The 20,479-nt window shown below is 43.0% G+C and overlaps 2 protein-coding genes across 3 annotated transcripts; one reads left to right on the top strand and one right to left on the bottom strand.

Moving 5' to 3' along the window:
- The first annotated feature begins 36 nt into the window (after positions 1–36).
- Positions 37–14,529, top strand: PLEK2 (pleckstrin 2). Of its 2 annotated transcripts, XR_011097136.1 has the most exons (11): positions 37–960; positions 3,408–4,566; positions 7,080–7,244; positions 8,245–8,426; positions 9,141–9,232; positions 9,566–9,753; positions 10,169–10,270; positions 11,183–11,266; positions 11,369–11,430; positions 12,586–12,664; positions 13,501–13,637. XR_011097136.1 is itself a non-coding variant. In XM_068684217.1 (10 exons), exons 2-10 carry the CDS (start codon positions 4,519–4,521, stop codon positions 13,626–13,628), a joined length of 1,068 nt encoding a protein of 355 aa, XP_068540318.1. In that variant the 5' UTR covers positions 37–960; positions 3,408–4,518; the 3' UTR covers positions 13,629–14,529. The 2 variants fall into 2 exon arrangements, 1 of the variants encoding a protein (XP_068540318.1); XM_068684217.1 differs by lacking the exon at positions 11,369–11,430 and having other exon boundaries at positions 13,501–14,529.
- LOC137857557 (galectin-related protein A-like) lies at positions 13,697–20,281 on the bottom strand. The gene is made up of 4 exons (XM_068684219.1): positions 20,153–20,281; positions 17,278–17,366; positions 16,348–16,522; positions 13,697–15,965 (listed from the first exon to the last, which is right to left on the bottom strand). Exons 1-4 carry the CDS (start codon positions 20,177–20,179, stop codon positions 15,822–15,824), a joined length of 435 nt encoding a protein of 144 aa, XP_068540320.1. The 5' UTR covers positions 20,180–20,281; the 3' UTR covers positions 13,697–15,821.
- Positions 20,282–20,479: the final 198 nt, after the last annotated feature.

Raw genomic sequence — 20,479 nt, 5'->3', positions numbered from 1 at the left:
TGTCTTCCAAGCTCACTGTTGCTTGACCTTCAGTTCTGTCTACCCTAGATCTAGTTTGCATTGGACTGAGCTATTCACTCTATAAACAACCAGTTTATCTTCTCTGGAGGAGAAACAAGATCTGCTTTCCATGTTGCAGTGAAAAAATCCTGTTTGTCCTTGTCTGTGGGAATTGAGGAAGTTCTATTTTAAGTAAGCTTTCCAAATTACTGAATTTTTAAATGGATTTATCTTTTTCACAGTCATAGCCTATATTGCCTATCTCTTTTTTTTAATGTTTTGTGCTGCTAGTAAAGTAGGAATTCTTAATGTTGCCATAATACAATGTCATTGCTACAAGGTGTTGCTAGAAAAGACATTCACAAAGTGTGTGTATTGAAATAAGTGCTTGATTATCAGAAAAGTTCATGTGCCCAACTTTTACTATGTAAAGCCAAAAAGGTAACTTCCAGTCTTTGCAGAATGTTGGAAAATACCTGAGCATGTCATCACAAAGTGTTTTTTATGGTTACTTTATCAAATCATTTTATTTTTAGAAGTTACATATGACAGCCTTGTCAGGGTTTGAAGCTGTATTCTTCCAATGATAATTTCGGTTTAGTTTTTATGAACATCTCTTCCATTTTGGCCAATTCACCAAAACAGTGAATTGACCTGCATTCAACATTCATGTAATATGTGGATACTCTGACAAAAGTACAAAGTTTTTAAAACTAAAACATCTCTCTGTTATCTGTATGCCAAAATAATTCTGTAAAGCAAGGCACTGAAAATGAGCCGGTCTTGCTCTTTACTTAAGACTGTTACCAGGGGATTACAATTAATGTCTCTAAAAGCTGCCTTGGTGCATTAATAGGGGAGCGTCATTTCTGTCAGTAACTGGATATTTCTCATGTGTTGCAGTAGCTGGGAGAAGGAGCCCTGAGATGGCTGCTTGCAAGGACTGCTAGCCTGTGAACTGTGAGTTAAGGGTCCTTAGCACAAACTGAGCTGATACCTTCTGTCGCAGCCAGTCTGCTGTGCTTGGAACTGTGTTTGCCTACAAAGCATTTTAATAAATGTAGTAGGTTTTGTGTGAACAGCTTTGTGGAGTCAGTAAGAGGCAGTGGAATTGGCATGTTGTTCTCTGTAGCCGGATCTGCACTTTGGTATTTAACTTCTCATAAATCTTTGATCCAGGGAATACAGTTAAACAGCTGTTTTCAAACATTGCCACCTTTCTGCAGTTAACTTTAAAATGCTCTTACATCAGAATACCCTTGAACGCTTGTCTTTAACTTATATCTAGAAATGTTTCATTAGTTTTTATTTTGATGTGGTTTGTTTTCATCTTATTTCATCCCTAATCCCCTAAAGGAACTACGGGTTTAATGGCGTCCTACACTGGAGGGCAAAGTCCTAACATTTAAAGAAGCTGTTTTGGAAAAGCTGAATATATGTAATCTCCCATGTGATGCTGTTCACATTGTAATATTAATGCAAATTGTAGAGCATGCAATGGGGATTGTCCTTTGGGCAGGTTCTCCTAATCAGGGATTGTTAGCTTCGTGGGGGACTAAACTGGAGGTATGAGTAATGAAACAGCACAGTCTGTGTTTCCAGTTAACCCTGCGTCTGTGGTCCTGAAGTCTACAGATAGCTATTCCTAATCATGCTGATGCAAATTCTGTACTGCGTAAAGTATTTTGGGGTCATTTTGAATGGAAAAAAAATGTCAGTTGCTCAGCTGTACTATTTTGTTAAAACACTATGCTGGCATTTAGGAAATACCCTGTTAAAATGGATCTGATGAAACAGTCCTCCTCAGTGGTTTTCAATTCCCACCAAAGACTTAGTTTCTATAGCTCTCTAGTTTTACATGGTTTGAAGCACATCCTTTTCTACCAAAAGACTTGAAAGCCAGAACTTGCCTTCCCAGCACATACCTGAATATGACAGACCAAAGCTACTGACTCATTTGACGGTATATGACCCTTTTCCTACAAAGCCAAGAAATCTGTTTTTACTTAACCTCAGAGAGTAATATATGGGCAGTTTGTTAGCCTTGAATAACCTCTATAGAATGGGGGGTGGGTATGTGTACATTACAAAAATCCCAAGTATTGAAAGAATGCTTAGAAGCATTGAAGAATTTTAAAAAAAAAAAAAAGAATCTGTATTTAAAAAAGAAAGAAATAAACCTGATACAAAACCTGTTGTTTAATGACCAGCTAGGGAAATTTTGCTTCAAAATTCACCAGCAGTTTGAGAATAAAATTTTTCATTGCTAGTAGTAATTTTGCCAAGAAACTTCTGTAGTGTTGTGGGTGGTCTGCATGCTGGGGAGAAAAAAAAAAAAAAAAAAAGCTCACTTGCTCAGATCTTCGACCAGGGCTGGTTATTGTGTAATTTTGAGATCACTGTCTGAGCGAGAGCCCCCTGCAAGCTTCTGCCTGTCCTCACTAGCATGGAATTACCTGACCCACCTTGTTACGGATTGCCTGCAGTAACAAGCCAAGCAATGTGAAGTCAAACCTCAAGTACGGTGCAGTGGAACACTACTCCCAGAGCTGGTTGTATAAAGTGTGCCAGTCTAGGAAACAAATGTGGTGTTAATGTATCTTGTCTACTTTGACTCAAGGTTTTTTTTGTTTGATTCAGTATTGGTCATGTCCTTGTGTGCTTCCTTTTGTGACTTGTTCGTGTGTTATTACCTGAAGTTTAACAGTGGTGGAGCAGTGCAGGTTTGTAGAGGAATTAGTTTAATTCTGATATATGGGGCATTCAGTGAGCTAAACTTTTTTTTTCTGCTGACTTCCTCAGTTTTGATTCCAAGATTCCGCTTCTGTACATACTTTTATTTGTATATACATTTATGCATATACACAGAGACAGATCATTCTTTAAAGATAAAAATGTTACTTTCTAATTTCAGGTCATAAAAAAATAAATATTTTTCTGTGTGAAAATTTATAGTGCTATATTTGAGAACATGATGTACCTGTAAGAAAAACTAATCCTGTAGGTGTCCTTTTAAGCTTACTGAACTCAGTTCAAACAGCCTGAAGAACCAGCTAAATGTGAACTGACTTACACAACTGCTTGTCATGGGCCTGCCTTCTTTTTCCAGAGTGGCAAAGGGAGTATAGCAGGAGCTCTGCACTTCATGTGGGTTGGCTGCTTCTGAAACCTCAGCTAGCATATTCTCTGTTTATATAGGAATGGATTTAAAAAGAAAAAAAAAAAGTCTTCAGTTACACACTGTATTTCTCGTGATCTATGCAGAGTTGTTCTCTGGGTAGTCTCCAGCATGTTGTCATGTTTGAATACCTTTTTTGGTATCTCACTCTTCCTCTCTACTCCTTAGAAATTAGAAAAATTATATAAAGATAAGGTAATGATTTGCTTGTTCCTTTTCCTCAATACAGGAAAGTATGACCAGTAATCTGAGCCAGTATGCAAAGACTGAGATACGTGAGTCAACTTGTCTTACCTAAGAACTCTGGACTCTTTTTTTTGTGGGTGCATAGCAACAAGTGCTTTTGTTATTTGTTTTACTGTACGTCATTTTTCTTATCACAGTCTGTAGCTTTATCCACATATATCACCTTAAATTGGCTGCAAGTCATGGAATGCTAACAATACAGCAAAGACTATGCACAGCAGCTCTGTCTGCAATAGTTACTAACACTGGCTTATTTCTTCAAGACTTATCAAATAGATTTATCATGGCCGAGGTTTTCAAAAATAAAAATAATAATAATAAAAAAACACCTCGAGCTCATATTCAGGCACAGAAAAGGCACTGTTTCAAAAGCTCTCAAGGTTTTCAAGAGGTTCCTGCACTGCGCTTATTTATCAAACCACTTTTCTAAAAACCCAAGTAGTTGCTTACGTAGAGATTTAGGATATTCAGTTGAAGTAGGCTTATCTGGGAATTTTGGTTTACATGTCCTGGGATCACTGAAAGTAGAGTGGGCTTTGGGAGACATTTGGGCTTCTTTGGTAAAATAAATTACTATCAAATTATTTTAAGGTTTGTAAAATTCTCATTGTAATTATAATCAGTATGTTACACTCGAGGTGTTCTGATCTGTAGAACCCCTAGAAGATATGCTTATTAGATGAGAAATTTTATGCCAGAGTGGACTTTTCTGAGATAGTTGTATAACTCTGCTTCTCCCTCCCATGCAGTTCCTGTGTCTCACCTCTTTTGTCACCGTGAAGCTGTTGCTTACCTTGGCTTACTCACTCAAGGGTGGCTTTTTTACTATACTGAATTCTATTAAATCCCCTTGAGATCCTTTTTAGACTTCCCTTTGTTTTCCTCCCCGCAGGGCAGGTAATGTATCAGAGCCAGCTCAATGTTTAACTAATGTCTCACAGAGCGGGAGAAAAAAGGGAAGGGAGAGTACGTCACGCAGGAGGAGGGTCGCGGAGAAAAATGAGCTTGCCTGAACTCCTCACGTGCAGAGAGACAGACTGCCAGGGATCAGGTTCTTCTCAGCGGGGGCTCATCTCTCCTGCCGGCTGGCCGTGATGCAGGAGGCAGCTGGAGTCCTGAAGGAGGGCTTCCTCGTCAAACGGGTAGGTGCTGCAGCAGCGCCGCGAGGGCTCCTGCGCGCGATGCTCTCCAAAGGTGGAAACAGCCCCTGAGAGGGGACCCGATGGAGCCAGGGCTCTTGGCAAGGCAGCACATTGAGCACAGGGGTTGAGGAGCTCCTCCACATCCCTACAGGCTCCTGTGGAGGAAGCTCCGGGCTTTACCTGTCCTCCCTCCAGTTCCCCATGTTGGCGTTTGCCCAGAGGAAAGTGAGCGAGCTATCAGTGTTGCTGCCTCAGTTTTTGGAAAGCCAGTACATCTGCACCTAGGGCACACCTCTGCAAAGGGCACACAAAAGTAATAGTACCTGGTGAGAGGCTACGTGGCACCACAGAAAGTGGCCACAAGAGGGTGGGCAGAGGGGAGATGTTTGGAAAGTCTCTCAGGACAGTTTGTGCCTTCTTAAGCAGACAGCTGAGCAGGGTGTGTGAGAGGATGGGGAAGAGATTTTCTTTTTAAAGAGGGTGAGGGCAATATGAATATGGAAATGTCTCTGATACAACTTTTATTGCACACCCCAAAAGCTCCACTGTAAGAAATTTTCAGCTGAAATGTGGAGAAATCGACTGAAAGACAGCATGACAGCTTTCAGCCTTTCCCAACATTTCTCCTCAGGGGATCAAATCGGTTAGTAGAGGGCAATGGTGCAGGGGGCACGAGCAGCTTTCCGTACCAAGTCCGCCTCAGTGACTAATATGGTCTTTGTGCACTTGAAGTGCAATTCAAAGGTTTGTTCAAAGCTTTGCCACGCCTTGGGAAATGCTTTCCTACAGTACGTATCTGCTTCTGGTGCTTCCGCGGCGGTAACTCTTGTCGGGAGCTCTCCTGGCAGGGCTCACGGCTGCGGGGCACGGGAAATCCAAGCTATGCCCTGCTGCCCCTTCCACGGAGAGGGCAGAGCAGCCCCAGCTCCTGCTCTGGGTTCTGGGCTACAGTCGTCTTCTGTGTCTCTTATGTGACTACCGAATTGGAGAGGGGAAGCCGAGGAACGGGTGTCGTCAGCATGCTGAGCTGTGACTGCTGGCTGGCTGTGCACCAGCACCAAGGTGTGCAGCTGGATAGAAAAGAGGCCAGAAAGGAGATGAATAAAGGACACTGAGGGAGAATGAGGGGGAATGATATCCAGAGGGGGGGGGAAAAAAAGTAAAGGGATGGGATCAAGTAAAGGAAATGGATTTCTTAAGAAGAGCAGATGCAAGGAGGAAGTATAAATCCATGACAAATGACTGAATTACGTATTATAATGTATAAGTGCAATGTGTGACAGGTAAAATTGAAGGAAAAAAAGGTAATGTCATGTTCTAAAAGGAAATCTCTGAGAAGGAAAGAAAAGAACCGTAGCAAAGGAGAAGTGGACAAGGGAGTGTGCATCAGGTAAAAAAGTGGGGAAGGTGAAGGGAAGAACAAAACCAAGCTAGATTAACTGTGTTGAGTATAGACTAGCAGACGTTAGAACTAACATGCCCTGGATTTTAGAGACTCATTACCCCACTTCTGTGGAAATTGCTGGTTTTCCCCTTTACTCATAGCAAGTTAATGAGCTTTGATTCCTGCCACGACTGGACCTTGCATGTTCCTTCCTCCTAGCCATGCCCACCTCTCCCAGGTGTCAGAGCTGCCTGTGCCCGGGCTTTGCCTGCGGGCTGTGATGCTCCCGTTGTCGTCTGCAGGAACACAAGGCAGCTCCTGCACCATGAGGCGGGACCTGACCCCGTAGGACAGGACCGAGCCTGTCGAAGCCAGCCCTCGCTCAGCTCGCTCTCCCATGCAGCTGGGTGAAAGACAGCCGGGGGCTGTTTATGGAGGGGAAGGAAGAGGTATTTTGTTCCATATAACCCAGGATGTACCTGACAGCAGCCGTTGCTCAGTCTTTTGCCATTATAGAGAGTATTTGCCAAAAAAACAGTAGCACAGGGAGCGTTTTAGCCCAGGAAGCTGGAGGTAGGTAGGATAGAAATAAAGCACCAGCTGGCAGCAGGAGGGGATGTAAAGAACAGCCAAGTCACACAGCAAAGCACTCTCTGGACCACTTGGCACCTACAGCCACAACCAAAATGACAATGAACAAAACAAGGGCACTGCAGAGAAAGGGTTTGTCTTCTAGAGCTGCCGAGCACACCGACGCACTCACTAATTCAGATTTAGCCCTGTTCCTGCCCGCTGCTGTCAGCAGGCAGGCACGCACCCAAGTGACGGCTCTTTGAGATAATTCTTATGAGCTTTTGCAAGAAACAATTCTTGCCAGCAAGAATGTTGTTTCTGCTGGAGAAAGCAAAGCACCTTTCTGTTCTTGCTTCCTGTTTTTACACTGGTGGAACTGGGTTATTTCATTGCTAAAGATGTGTATTTCAGGGAGAGCTGAAATCAGGACTGACGATGACTTCTCATGTTTCTTTTCATATGGTTCCCTATTGGCTTATGGTATTTACATGAAAACAAAAAAGAAAACACACGTTTTTCAATGCTTTTATTAATATGTGCATTTCTTCCCTTCTAGGGACATGTCGTTCATAACTGGAAAGTAAGGTGGTTCGTTCTGCTTCAGGATAAGCTCCTGTACTATAAATTTGAAGGAGGCAAGAAGGAGTCTTCTCCAAAGGGCAGGATCCTCTTGGATGGCTGCACTATTACTTGTCCATGCTTGGAATATGAGAACAGACCGGTATGTCTAGAAAAATGTATCCCTTCTTGCTGACACTCGCTTTCTAATTTCTCTCTTGTGTTTTCCTCTCCTTCTGATTTATTTGGTTTCTATAACTACATCACTGAGGCATGTGCTACCAGAAGTAGGCCTTACTAAAAGTGAAACTGCTGTTTGCAATGTAACCAGGACTAGCAGTTAACTGCCTCGTTGTGTCTTTGTCATTCCCTGTGCTGAAATCTGAGGTGCAGTCACTAGCAAAAAGAAAAGAAAAGGAAAAAAAAAAGCCTCACACACATGGAAGAATAAATGCAAATGCATCATCCCAACAATATGTGAAGAGGGGACACGAGCAGCTCAATTAAACCTGAGAAGGATGGGGAGAAAAGACAGCTTATCATCTATGGTAGAGGCTGTAAACACTGTCTGTATTCACACAGGGCTCTCAGGCAGACAGGTCAGACTCCCTTTTCCTTTCCCAGTGGGTCCGCACTGCTGTGGAAAGTTTGCAGCAAAAAGGCTTTGGAAAGGAAAGTGCCTCCTGGGCTTTTCCACTCAGCCATGGGCAGCAGTCATGCAGACTTCCCCTCAGAAGAGCCAGAAGGGAAATGACTATGTAAATTGCTGACTATTTCAGTACATCTCATGGAAGAATGAGCCTAGTGAGAGTTTCATTGTTGATAAGCAAGAGATCTGGATGTGAAAACTCCACAGTCAGCAGCACGCTCCTGTGTCATCCCGTTTCTGGGCAGTGTGCTCTCTTTCAAGAATTACTATCTCCATATATACAAACCGTGCTTGTAACCAAAAACCCAGGGATCTAAGGATAAAAGAATCTCCCCAAAAAAATGAGCTGTATCCAGCATCCTTCAGGCCAGTATTACCCCCAGAGGGATGCCATATCTCACTAATTTGTCACTTGGGCTAGTGGTGAAAGAAGCAAAATGCGAGTGGAGGCCAAGAGCTAAATGTTATTACTGATGCTAAATATTATTACTGCTTTGCACTTCTCTCTCCACAGCTACTCATCAAACTAAGGACAAAAACCAACACAGACTATTTCCTTGAATGTTGCTCCAGAGAGGAGCGAGATTCTTGGGCTTTGGACATCACTGGAGCCATTCATGCTGGTCACCCAGTGCAGGTGCAAGAGCTTCACAGAATGAAGAATTCTTTCAAACTGCTGGAGAATATCAGCCTGCAGTAAGTGCTTCTAGTTTCATCTTCCACTGTCGCTGTAGTCTGCAAAGTACCTGAGCTGCTGGATGGGGAGGGTCAAGGGAAGCTTCTCTCTGCACAGATCTGCTCCTTCATGGCCAGGAGCCTCTATACTGGCTGCTCTGTCCGGGATTTGCACACACTTTTGTCAGGGCACAGGAATGCATTTTTTTTCCTGACCCTCATTTTTGGGTGTCTAGGGGCTCTGCACAGGCACGCCACTGCTGGCTTGAAGGCAGCTAGCCAGCTGCAGAGGTGTTCTGACTGAGATGCATTACCTTGCAAGTTGTAAGTCACAACAAGACTGTGATAACTGTGCGTGCCATGTTGGTGAGCTTTCAAAGCTGACAGCCAGAATCCAGGCTAGGATTTCCAGGGTGCATCATGTTAAATGAGAACTTCTATTAAGAAATAGGAAAATGATATGAATTTGATTTGTGTTGAGATGGTTAAAGGAGTCTGGCTGCAGCCCAATTTGAAGTGCTTTAAAATAAAAGATACATCGTGAGGCATCTTTTTTAGTGTTGTGCATTGGGAGAATAAAGTCTTCCTACAACAAACTCAGGACTAAACTAATCCAGATTGTTTCCAGGATTTATGCTGGTAATCATTAGGACATCCTGGGCACTGACAGAAGCATGTGACAATTTCTGCCTGACTTTCTGTTAAAGTGACATTGTCCTGTGTACTCTTTTACAGCCACATAGTGGATAAAATGCGTGACAGCAGTACTGGAATTAAGCTGACCCGCAACTTGGAGCAAGGCAACAGATACAAAGAGACCTTCACAGGTATGCCTGCCGCAGACAAAGGACTTCCTCACATCTGACATGCCACATTGCTGGGACAAGGGAGCCACTGCACTGGCTTGATGGTGGGATCAGTTATGGCCCACTGGAAAGTACTGGTGCAGCTGAATTCTCCAACACCTTTCTTTCTTGCTCTGTGGATATATGGAAGCATACATAGGACCCCACTCTTTCAGTCAACCTTGCACTTCACTGACAACCTTTGTGACGGTGCCAAAGTGTTTCGTCAAAGGAAGGCCTGTTATGGCAGGAGACATTAGTCTCACCTTGGAAGAGTGGGTTGCCTTGGTCTGAGAGCTGCCTTTCTCCCTGCAGGCTCTGCCCTGGTGGACTGGCTCATCTCCAACAACTTTGCTGTGTCACGGTTTGAGGCCGTCACCTTGGCCTCCATGTTGATGGAGGAGAACTTCACCAAGCCCGTGGGAACCCGCAGCATCGAGGCCATGCGCTACAGCGACCTCTCGGAGCAGTTCCTCGACGACTCCACCGCGCTGTACATGTTTGTAAGTGGTGTGGCTGCCAGCAGAGGCAGCTCCTCTGCCTGTGGTCATGCATTTCGTTTGAGGCAGTGCTGAAGCAGGACACACACAGCACGCACACAAAGGCAAAATATGTAAGCTGTGAAAACAAGCACTAAAGGGGCTGCTCTGGGCTTTCAGTAGTGTTAGTGCTTGTACTTTTGCTGTAAAAATAATAATAATAATCTACATGGATGTGGAAGGATGTACAAATAAGGTAATTTGGCATTAAAAAAGTAGCCCTTGGCACTGCTGTGTCTGCATTTAACAGAGGCCATAGAGAATTCACTTGGGGGAAAAAAAAAACAAAACACTAAAAACAGCTCAAGGAAAATCAAATGCAGAACTTTGTCCTTAAGATTAAAAATAAAAGTGGAGCCATCTTTTTCTGTGTTTGCAGGCTGAGAGCAGTAAGAAAATGCTCAGCTCCAAGGAAGAGCTACAATTTAACATCTCTGAATTAAGTGGCATGATTGTGAAGCAAGGATTCTTAGTGAAACAGGTAAATACAGTCTTTGAACCTTCACTGTGAAGCAAGAAAAATGACAGCTCTTATGGCTGCAGGGAGAATGAATGAGAGTTACACAGGCATGGCTGGGGAGTTGTGCCCAGCAGACTTAAATTGCCCATCAACATGGTTATCAGAGATCATGAAGTGAAGAGTGTGTGGCTGTAAGGATGTGAGCTATGGAAACTGCTGCTACTGCAGGATTCATTGGATGTTCTGTATATATTGAGTGCGTACTGAAAGGTATAAAATAATACTGAAAACAAAAGTCCCACACATACTCCACCGGAGCTGTTATATTCACACCAAGTGGATCCCCTGTCCTTCCGATCACACCTATCCCATTGGGATTGTGCAAGCAGCTATGATGTTCTGCTGGCCATGGCCAAATTTCAAGGCTGGGAAGATTGTTTTTTGCATGAAGTAGGCATTAATTTGTGGACAGTCACTCATGCACACACAGATGCTCTGCTGGGGGTGAGTCCTGTTTTCTTCAAGTGTAATTAACCTGTCAGTGGTAATTGCTTACAGGATTCCAACTCTTAGACTGCGAGACTTAGTTTTAGGCCCTTGCCACAAGTAAGATGAGGATCAATCACATTGGTTCACAGCATAACACAGCCAGCTGCAGAAGGAAACCTGCATGCCTTGCATGATCACATTTTTATTCTGGATCTTTGTATGAGGAACTGTGACTTTTCAGTACAAGAAAGGAGAGACTAAAAAATTATCAATCTATGAAGAAGGATGTTAGGCAGAAAATCCTGGGAGTTATTAAGATGACAGATTTTTTTTTCTCTGTTGTCTGCAAAACTTCTATTTTCAGTACCTTCCATAGAGCCTGCAGGAAAGTGACAATTGCAGGAGGTATTTACTGGTGTTAACATTAATTCTTCCATTTTGCAGGGACACAAGAGGAAAAACTGGAAGGTGAGGAAATTTGTTTTGAGAGCTGAGCCCGCTTTCTTGCACTACTATGACCCCACTAAGGTATGTGAGTGTGGAGTTGGTACCCTCAGAAATCCTCTTCCAGACCTAAATATTATAATGAAAAGACAACACAGTCATGCTATAAATGTTTCTCTCTCCCAGATCTCCTGGATTCCTCTGTTGATGTCCTGGGAAATAAGACCTCTCTGGCCTTACTCTAGGAGGTTGTCCTTGTATGATTTTCTATCCCTATGTTCCCTGCCTATCATTTCCTCACTGAGATTCCCTTTCCTTAGCTGTGGAGCAGCAGTTTAGGGGTTTGTACTGGGTCTGGCTGGAATGTTAACTTTCCCTGCAGCAGCTCATACAGTACTGGGTTCCTCTTTTGCTTGTACCCACACAGTCTGGGACCACAATCCTGCAGGGGTTCTTCCTGGGCTGTGGTGTTTCTGGGCTGACATTCCATCCATCACTTGACAGTGATTCTGCTATTAGGAGTTCCTGTGTTCTTTTTACAACACTGAATGGGGTCTCGTTGATCCCAAAATACTTACAGGAATTTCTGGCACTCAGATTTAAATGTGCTCAAGGAACAGTAGAGTTTGTCATTATGGGATATAACCCATCACAACGAGAGTGAGCCAGAAGGACATGTGAATCCATCAGCCCCCCATGCATGGGGCTACTGCAGAGCCCAAGAGGTCACTAAGATGAATATGTTATAGCAAAGTTTCATGTAATTTTTAAAGAAAACACAAACAGCATATCAGTGAAAAGAAATTATGAGCCTGGTTCATGTTTTGTTGCCTGTTTCTTTGTGTGGGTTTTGTTTTTTTATTTTGTTTGTGTGTGGGGTCTCTTTTGGTTTGGGGTTTGGGCTTGGGTTTTTGTTATTGTTGGGATTTTTTGTTTTGTTTTGCATTGCAACTTGCCCTTGTAATGCTAGAAACTTGAACTTGGGAGTCTGGAGTTCAGACGCAAGAGCCAGCCTACTAGTGAAAATGGTCAGATTTTTTCCATACAGGCTCAGTGAATAGTTGCAAGCTAAAAACTTGCAGAAGTGTGTATGTGTATATACATATATTTAATATGGGTTGTTATTGATAAAACTGTGCATAAGTTTGAAATGTGATTGTTAGCCTACCTTTTGTGCTTTTAATTGGTCTCCACCCTTTCCAGATAACATCAAAGAAACATCTGAGGCACAAACAAAATAGTAGTACATATAATTACATGTTCTGACTTCTGTGACTTGGATGTTTTGTATCCAGAAAGACTGGCATTACTTCTCCACCTTCATAAAAATAATTGGGGTGGTCTGGAAAATTATTCCAATTATGATATTTTGCAGCTAAGCCTCATTTCCCTTTTCTTTGCAGGAAGAAAACAAGCCAGTAGGTGGATTTTCTCTTCGTGGCTGTCTTGTCTCAGCTCTGGAGGACAATGGAGTCCCAGCAGGTAAAGCATGAGCCTCTAGACTTTGCTACTTATATACCTATGCTATAATAACACAGTCTTTGGGAGTGGGTTTGTGTTTATGGCTGGGTGTACGAATGAGTGGGTTAGTTTTTCTTCTCCTTTGCAAGTGAGAGAAGTTATGTCATCAGACATCCCCACACTGATGGGCTGTCCCATAAAGGAATTTTTTTAGAGTTACTTCTGGATATCCTGAGTTTTCTTTTTTTTTTTTTTTTTTTTTTAATGGACTGTTGTTAGTCAGGTGACCCCTCAGAAAGTCTCAAGATATAGATTAATATTTTGGAGTTAACAGACAAAGAGGAAATGCCTTTTTGAGTGTTGTTGAACTCAAAGTCTTGAGGCACCCCTGATGCTGTCCTTTATTCATGTGTCCTCTCCACATGTATATACTCTCATTTGGATCTGCTAGAATCCAGATGTAGGGGAGACCTAAAGACAGCAATATAAAAACCAATTCTGCTAGAGAATAAGCTTAGCTTAAGCATTTGTCTAGAACCTCAACCTCACAAGTAAGTGTTTCTGCTATTAAAGCAGTTTATTTTATTATAGTAAGCACAATGTGTGGATCACAAATAGGGAATATCTTTCTGAAGACAGAGAGAGCCTTAAAAAAGATGCTGTCCAGGATGGAGGGCCATGAAGAACAATGCAGCTCCTTACTAACAGGAACCCAGAGATGGGCAGGAACAAATCTAACCTACTGCACAAACTGGTGGAGAGCTCATCTCTCCAGTGTACAACTCCAGTAAGATCCTACCTACTGCAAAGCAGCTCTCAGTGCACTTTCCTGATCTGTCACATTTTTCTCTCTGCAGGAGTGAAGGGCAATGTACAAGGCAACCTTTTCAAAATCATCACCAAAAATGACATTCATTATTATATCCAGGCCAGCTCAAAGGCAGAGCGAACACAATGGATTGAGGCAATCAAACCACTGACATGAGTAAGGTGGACTCAGTGGCAAAGGAAAAGTCACACTTGTGACCTAGTTTCCTGTTCCCTTTGTCTGGCTTTTTTTTTTTTTTTTTTTTTACTTTGGCATTTTATTTTTGTTATTTGTATTTCCATAACACCTAGCAAATTCCTGACAGACCAGAATTGTAGGTGCTTAGGAGTCACGCAGATCTGGAATAATTCTCCACCAGGAATTTACCGTCTAACCAAGAGACAAAGGACGACAGGTGGATACAGACAAATGATGTTTTACAAGGAAACAATGAGATATACTATTCCAAGATGGAAGAAAAAGGAATCTCTTGTACAAGTATTCAGTCTATATCTGACAGATCCAGGTTGTGCTTTATTCTAAAGCAGAAATGTCTTCCTCCTTTCCCCTTTATAAAGGGGCTCATAAACTTAGTTATTTCACATGGATTGAATCAAGGTGTGTGAACAGCGTCATAGTCTGAAAGGTCCTGGTGTCTGAGACTGCCTGATCCACTGTGAAAGAATTCTGTGCTAAGTCACAATTACGTGCTGGGATAATTGCTACTGGGAAACAGACTGGGGGGCTCTTTGTCCATCTGTCTGCTCTACTGTTTGCCTCTCTGTTATGCCAGAAAAGACCAAAGGATTTTCATCTCCAGTACATACATTATTCTTGTGCTGTTAATAATCCATGGTATTACATGATCCTGAGTATCAGATCAGTGGCAGGGCAGTTATTCCAGACAATGGCTGGTGCTGACTGTAGTGGAAAAAATCACTCAGCCCTAAAAGCAAGACTTCCTCGTGTTTATCACCATGAATCCATTTATGTGGAGCACCATGGGGACTGAGAACTCTAATAGCAATTCTCATTATTGCCCTTTTTTTTTTTTTTTTTTTTTACTTTAAGCAATTTAATTTTCAATTATTTGTCTACCAAGCTTGACGCTGATATCATTAAACATATATTTAAAAAAAAGTTCAATGCATTTGAGTCTCCTGTCCTCTTCAGACGTAATTTTTCTCAGTTGGAGTGTATGATCATAATGGTTTCATACACCTTAAACTTAGAATAATATGGGAAGTGAGACATTGTCCACAGAGCCAGAGTAGAATGGAATGTATGAGATGACTGAAACATCAGCCTGCTAATGTTCTATTTTTACAAAATTCTTCTGTTGTCTGAGTACCTTTATGTGACAGACTCTGTGGTCCCCAAAACCACTCTGGAGACAGCATGCTATATATCTTCCATAAAGTCACAGAGAAATTTGATAGCCCTCTATCCATAGAACCATCTTTTTACAGATTTTTTGCCTTCTGAGTTATGTATTTAAAAAATAAAAAATCTCTTATGAAGAGATTTTTTACTTCTTCCTGTGTTATTACCAAGCAATCAAAACAGAGACAAAGCCAGCGGCTATGGTATTTTAACAGTCACATATTTGGGACTCTTTTATAAATATACAGCAATGAAATCACAGCATAACGCTCATTTGCCTTCAAATATTTAACAAAGCTGCTAAAGAAATTTGCCAGTAAAGATGCAGTTTTAATCAGATGCAGAAATGGGCAATGCAATTTCAGCTACAGGTATAATTTCAGAGGGCTGGTTCAGAGAAGATTGTTAAATCTACAACTGTTGAAACTTTTCAGTCCCTGAGAACTCTACCTGCAAGAGACAGGGATGGTGGTAAGACATTTATTGCTCCCTACTAGGAAGCACATAGAGCTCATGTTGATTGAGCAGAGCTTCCCGGACAAGCAGTTCTCTCCTGATAATCTGAGACTCACTGGGGCTCTCCAGACTCGCTTGTTCACTCACAAGGAAGTATCCCAATTCCCTTTTCTCATTCTCAGTACCTGCACAGTGCCCAGTTCTAGTGACAAGGGTAACAGCCAGGCCACAACAAAGGACTGAGCTCCATGTCTGGGGCATGAGGGAACCACGAAGATACTGGATACTGCATAGCATCATAAGTCTTGCAGTTTGAGATACTGACACAGTACCTCAGCAGAGGCCCTCTGATCTATCTGGACCAGCCATATCTGCAAGTTTTGAGCATGTATTAGAAAAAAAAAAAAAAGTGTATTTCAAACATATCAGCAAATGAAAAAGACAGTTCCAGTTCAACAGAATCAACCAGGAGGTTGATAGGGGAAAGTACATTTTTCTCTGTCCCATATTGATATTGTGGTCGCTGTTCATTCAAGCCACTTTGGTAAGCTTGACATCCCCTGTGATCTGCAAAGCTTTCACCAAGTTCAAGGGCTGAATGCGGTGAGTGAAGTCACAGAGCTGCCGTCCATCAAGCAAGACCCGTATTTGCTGGTGTTCACATAAGAACTCCATCTGCAACGCAAAACGACAGGGGAGGGCTTTAGAGGCCAGCAGCAAAGCTGATTTCAACAGCATGGCCTTAGAAACCTCATGCAATAGTGACAGTGAAACACAAAGTATACCAATTCTTTTAAAATGCCCATGATAAATAACCTACTCTATGCTGAGATAATACTATTAAACTCTTTATAGGAAGTTCTCTCAGTAAAACTAGAGAAAGAAATGCATGTCTCCTGTGAGGGCTTGAACTGTTGTTCTCCGTGCCATACTAGACTAGTATGCCAAGGTTCTTAACCTGGCAATTTCAAAAGCTAGCAATTTAAGGTGATATACATAGCCTTCAGCCCTGCTCTTCTCCTTTTCTCCACCCTATGCATAATACCCCAAAAATTACCTTAAATGTGTCCCCTGCTGTAAATGGAAAGTAGGGAATATTCTTCTCTTCTATTCCCCACTTCCCAGCAATTCGTGCGTTTCGGGTGATGGATTTGTCACTAAAGTTAACTGTAAATAGCATCCCGACATCTTTGTTTGCATCCACTGGATCACAGAGCAGAGTCACTGAAAAGCTAGAAAACAGTTAAATGACTGTGGATTTCAGAATTGTAAAAGGACATGGGGAACATGCAGATGCTTATAAGGACTAGAGGCAGCTGTTGATTTTCACACCAAAATGTGGGACTCCTACAGGGACTGTGCACAGGCTTATAAGCTGCAGAAAGGGCTGAGAACAAGACATTCTTTGTTTCTCTTCCAGTTTCCAGTAGGACGCTAGTGGCTTCTTATTTTGCTTTCCCTCTCTTGTGATTGAAATGAAACAAATATTTGTGGATAACAATTCCAATTTGTGTCCTAAAAGAGTTTATAGAAAACGCTTCACTTGTGAAAGGGCTGGAGATGATTGCCAAAGATGCAAAAAAAGCGTAATGATATCACAGGTGCTGTCATCTAGACTAAACAGAGCAATGGACCTACAATTCCTGTGCCAAAACCACTAACTTTTTAAGTGGTGTTGATTCCAGCCACCAGCAGTCAGCCTAGATATGGATTCTGAATTGCACCTGTTCCTGGAAGAGGAATGCCACTTGTTCACCCCCCTCTAGTTCATATTTAGATAAAGGCAAGGAGTAGAAAATGCTGGTGGAACAGTCAGAAAGTCCAAATAGTGAATCATTTCTCAACATTCTCAATTTAAGAGCAGAAAAAATAGAGACGTAAATTATGAATCTGTATGTATTTCTTCATCCCAAAGAGCACAGACACTCAAGAAAACCGAATTTAAGGCATGCAGGAGGGCATATGAGAACAGGTGACCCCCACCTACCTCTTGGGATTGGAAGGTACCATCCCTATGACAGTGATTCTCATGGCAGGTCTCAGTCCACCTTTAATTTCACCAACATACTGCTCCACCTACAGGGGAGAGGGGAAACGAGCTGCAGTAGGTTACCTCTGATAGCTTGATTGCATTTTTATATATAAAGAGCGTTTTAAAATATCTCCCCCCTGAAGTACTTTTTATGCTTTTAGTATGAAGTCTGTCAGTTCTGGTATTGTAGGCAAACAGGAGGGCTGACGTGACCACAGTGACTGATGCTGGCCTGGTGGCTGACTGCCAGGACCATCGACCCTGGTGGAGGGTGTGTGACGGAGGGCTGCAGTACCTGTGCCATACCTGACAGGCAAGCGTGGTCAGTCAGTACTGCTGGGACTGCCTGGGCAGATGTGATCAGCACCATTGTCGAGATGACCCTTGTGCCTCAAGTGACAGGAGCCACACCTCAGACAACCCAGTGATATGACACAACAGTATAATGACACAGAAAATCAGGTCATGACAGCGCTCCACAGAGCAGATTAAAAGCTCTGCAGCAGCATGATGCAGGCCGTGTGTGAATTTACTCTGTCAGCTCAAATTTGTTAACAAACGTTGATAGGTTAACTTGGTATCAAAAGGCTTCACACCAGGTCGGATTGTCTCTGTCCTCTGCCAGGACATAAAGCCACCACAAACTCTGTGTTTGGACAGAAACACCACCACTGTCTCTTCTTCCTGATCCCAACCACACTGGTACCAGCTAACACATGTGCCCCATGCTAATCATCCCTGGCTGTCATCTTGAGGTAGCTAATCCTCCCTGGCTGTCACCTTCTTATGGCCATGCCACACAAGAAATGATTTGGCAGAGATGCACTGGCTTTTTGCTGTTGGGAGCAGGAGGTAGGCTGAGGGGCCCTGAGGCAGAGCCAGCAAGCGGAGGTCAATCTCCATACGCTCACAGTGCACGGAATGGGTTGGGATGGAGTAAAGGTCAGTTTAAGCAGTTCGCACTGCTTCCTTGTATTTAGTCAGAGGTTCCATTTCTTCTTTGTATTTACCAGAGGTAGACTCTGATGTGCCTTTAAGTACCTTTAAAATGTCATCACTTTTTGGTGATCTACTTTTCTCCTGTTTTTGTAGTTGAAAACTCCACTGGAAGACCAGAGCTACGTTTTTCAAGCAATTCTCTCACTGCTTTGAGGGTCAGTGGAGAAACTAACAGAGGCAATGGTTAGCATGGAAAAGTAAGAGAGATTTTGGAACCAAATAGTAGGGGCATTCTGCGTACTACGCTGTGGCATGTAATCACTCCAAATGCATCGTTGTTGGAGAGAAGCTGCTGTGAAACACTGAGTGTTAATAGCAGTTTGCATAACACTGATAATTGTCCAAGCCAGCGCACGACAGACACTGCTACAGATAAAAAGTGCCTTATCCTTCCAGTGTCCCAAAGAAAAACTTCAGACTTTTTTTGCTAGAAGAACTGCACAGTATGTGTTTCATTTAGTAGTTTAGCTATTACAAGCACTACATTAGCATGGAAACCTTTGGGTTTCAATTCAAGTGTACATTGCTATGGGTATTTCGTACATATTTTCAAATTCAGATGATTGGAAAATATGTTAGAATATAATACGTTAGAATTCAAAAATGTTAGACTTTTGAATTACTGGATGCCAGCTTACTTAATGCGAACACGAATTCAAGATGAAAAATGTTTCACCTATACACCACTTCCTAATTTCGATGTACTAATTATATCTTCTTCGAAGATGACATTAAACAATTTTTCCCTCCTAGATGTTTATATCCAGCCAACTTTTACCATATCACTGACATATTAATGTACCTCTAACTCCTAAAAACACCAATGTAAGAAGAAATTAAAGAAAAATCCCTTCAGAAATGACAGCTCTACTGATCATTGTTAACGATGTACATTCACTCTTGCAGAACTGGGCAGGTAACTCCAGCAGGTACGTTGTAAACCTCATAACTAAAGCAAAGCATCAGCCACCTGACATGATGTGAGGAAACAGCTCCTCAAACAAGGAGCCTGGCTCTAAGGAGACACCCAAAATCAAATTGGATAAACCATAGAATCAGAATGGTTTGGGTTGGAAGGGACCTTAAAAGATCATCTAATTCCACCCCCCCTGCCATGGGCAGGGACACCTTCCACTAGACCAGGTTGCTCCAAGCCCTGTCCAATCTAGCCTTAAGTACTTCCAGGGATGGGGTATCCACAGCTTCTCTGGGTAACCTGTTCCAGTGCCTCACCACCCTCATAGCTAAGAATTTCTTCTTAATGTCTAACCTAAATCTACCCTTTTTTAGTTTAAACCCCAGTCCTATCCCTACATCTCCTGACAAAGAGTGCGCATCCAGCTTTCCTGTAAGCCCCCTTTAGGTACTGAAAAACTGCAATGAGGTCTCCCTGGAGCCTTCTGTTTTCCAGGCTGAACAACCCCAACTCCCTCAGCCTGTTTTCATAGTAGATGTACCCCAGCCCTTTGACCATCTTTGGTGTAGGTCAAGAAATAGTTTGTGTAGTGCTGCACCATAGGATGTACAGTCAATAGAGCATATAGAATCATAACTGAATAGATCAAACCACAACTGCATCGCTTCAACACTTCCAGCTTTTCCATTACAGCTGAAACAAGCTCAGAGGCATGAATACCCACGTGCCAACCCTCAGATGATACCGAGACAACAGCATGGGTGAGAAATATTCAGGACCCCATGGCTGGTAGTGCTACAAGCTCCTGCAGCACCTCATGGGCTGTGCAGGTGAGTCCCAGCGCGTGCATGGGGACATGGCCCCCTTCCCATATTTTCCATTCAGTAGCCCTTGGGGACCCCCTCCTTCACTTACTTTGGGACACCTCTCCTTCTCTGTCATCACTGCTCTGGGCGCACACTGGCCTCCACTGCAGGAGTCCCCGGAGGAGCTTTTGTTTCGTGTGAGGACGCAAACAAACAAAAAGCTTGGAATAAAGGGAGGATGTGGGGTGGTGGTGCTGGTTATCTCTGCCGAGCAGCGCCTGGACGCCACCCAGCCAAGCAGCTGAGTCACGGCCCCCATGCTTGGTTGTGCCCCTCGTGTCCCCCTGGGATGCTCAGAAACACCCAGGCTGTGTGGGTGAGAGGGTGGGGAGCCCCTGCGGCACCCTGCCACCCTGCATGGGGGGGCCGGGCGTGC

This window comes from Anas acuta, chromosome 5, assembly GCF_963932015.1.
Source record: "Anas acuta chromosome 5, bAnaAcu1.1, whole genome shotgun sequence".
NCBI classification, from domain to species: Eukaryota; Metazoa; Chordata; class Aves; order Anseriformes; family Anatidae; genus Anas; species Anas acuta.
The sequence above is the reverse complement of the archived record's forward strand: the minus strand, read 5'-3'. Positions and strand labels throughout refer to the sequence as shown.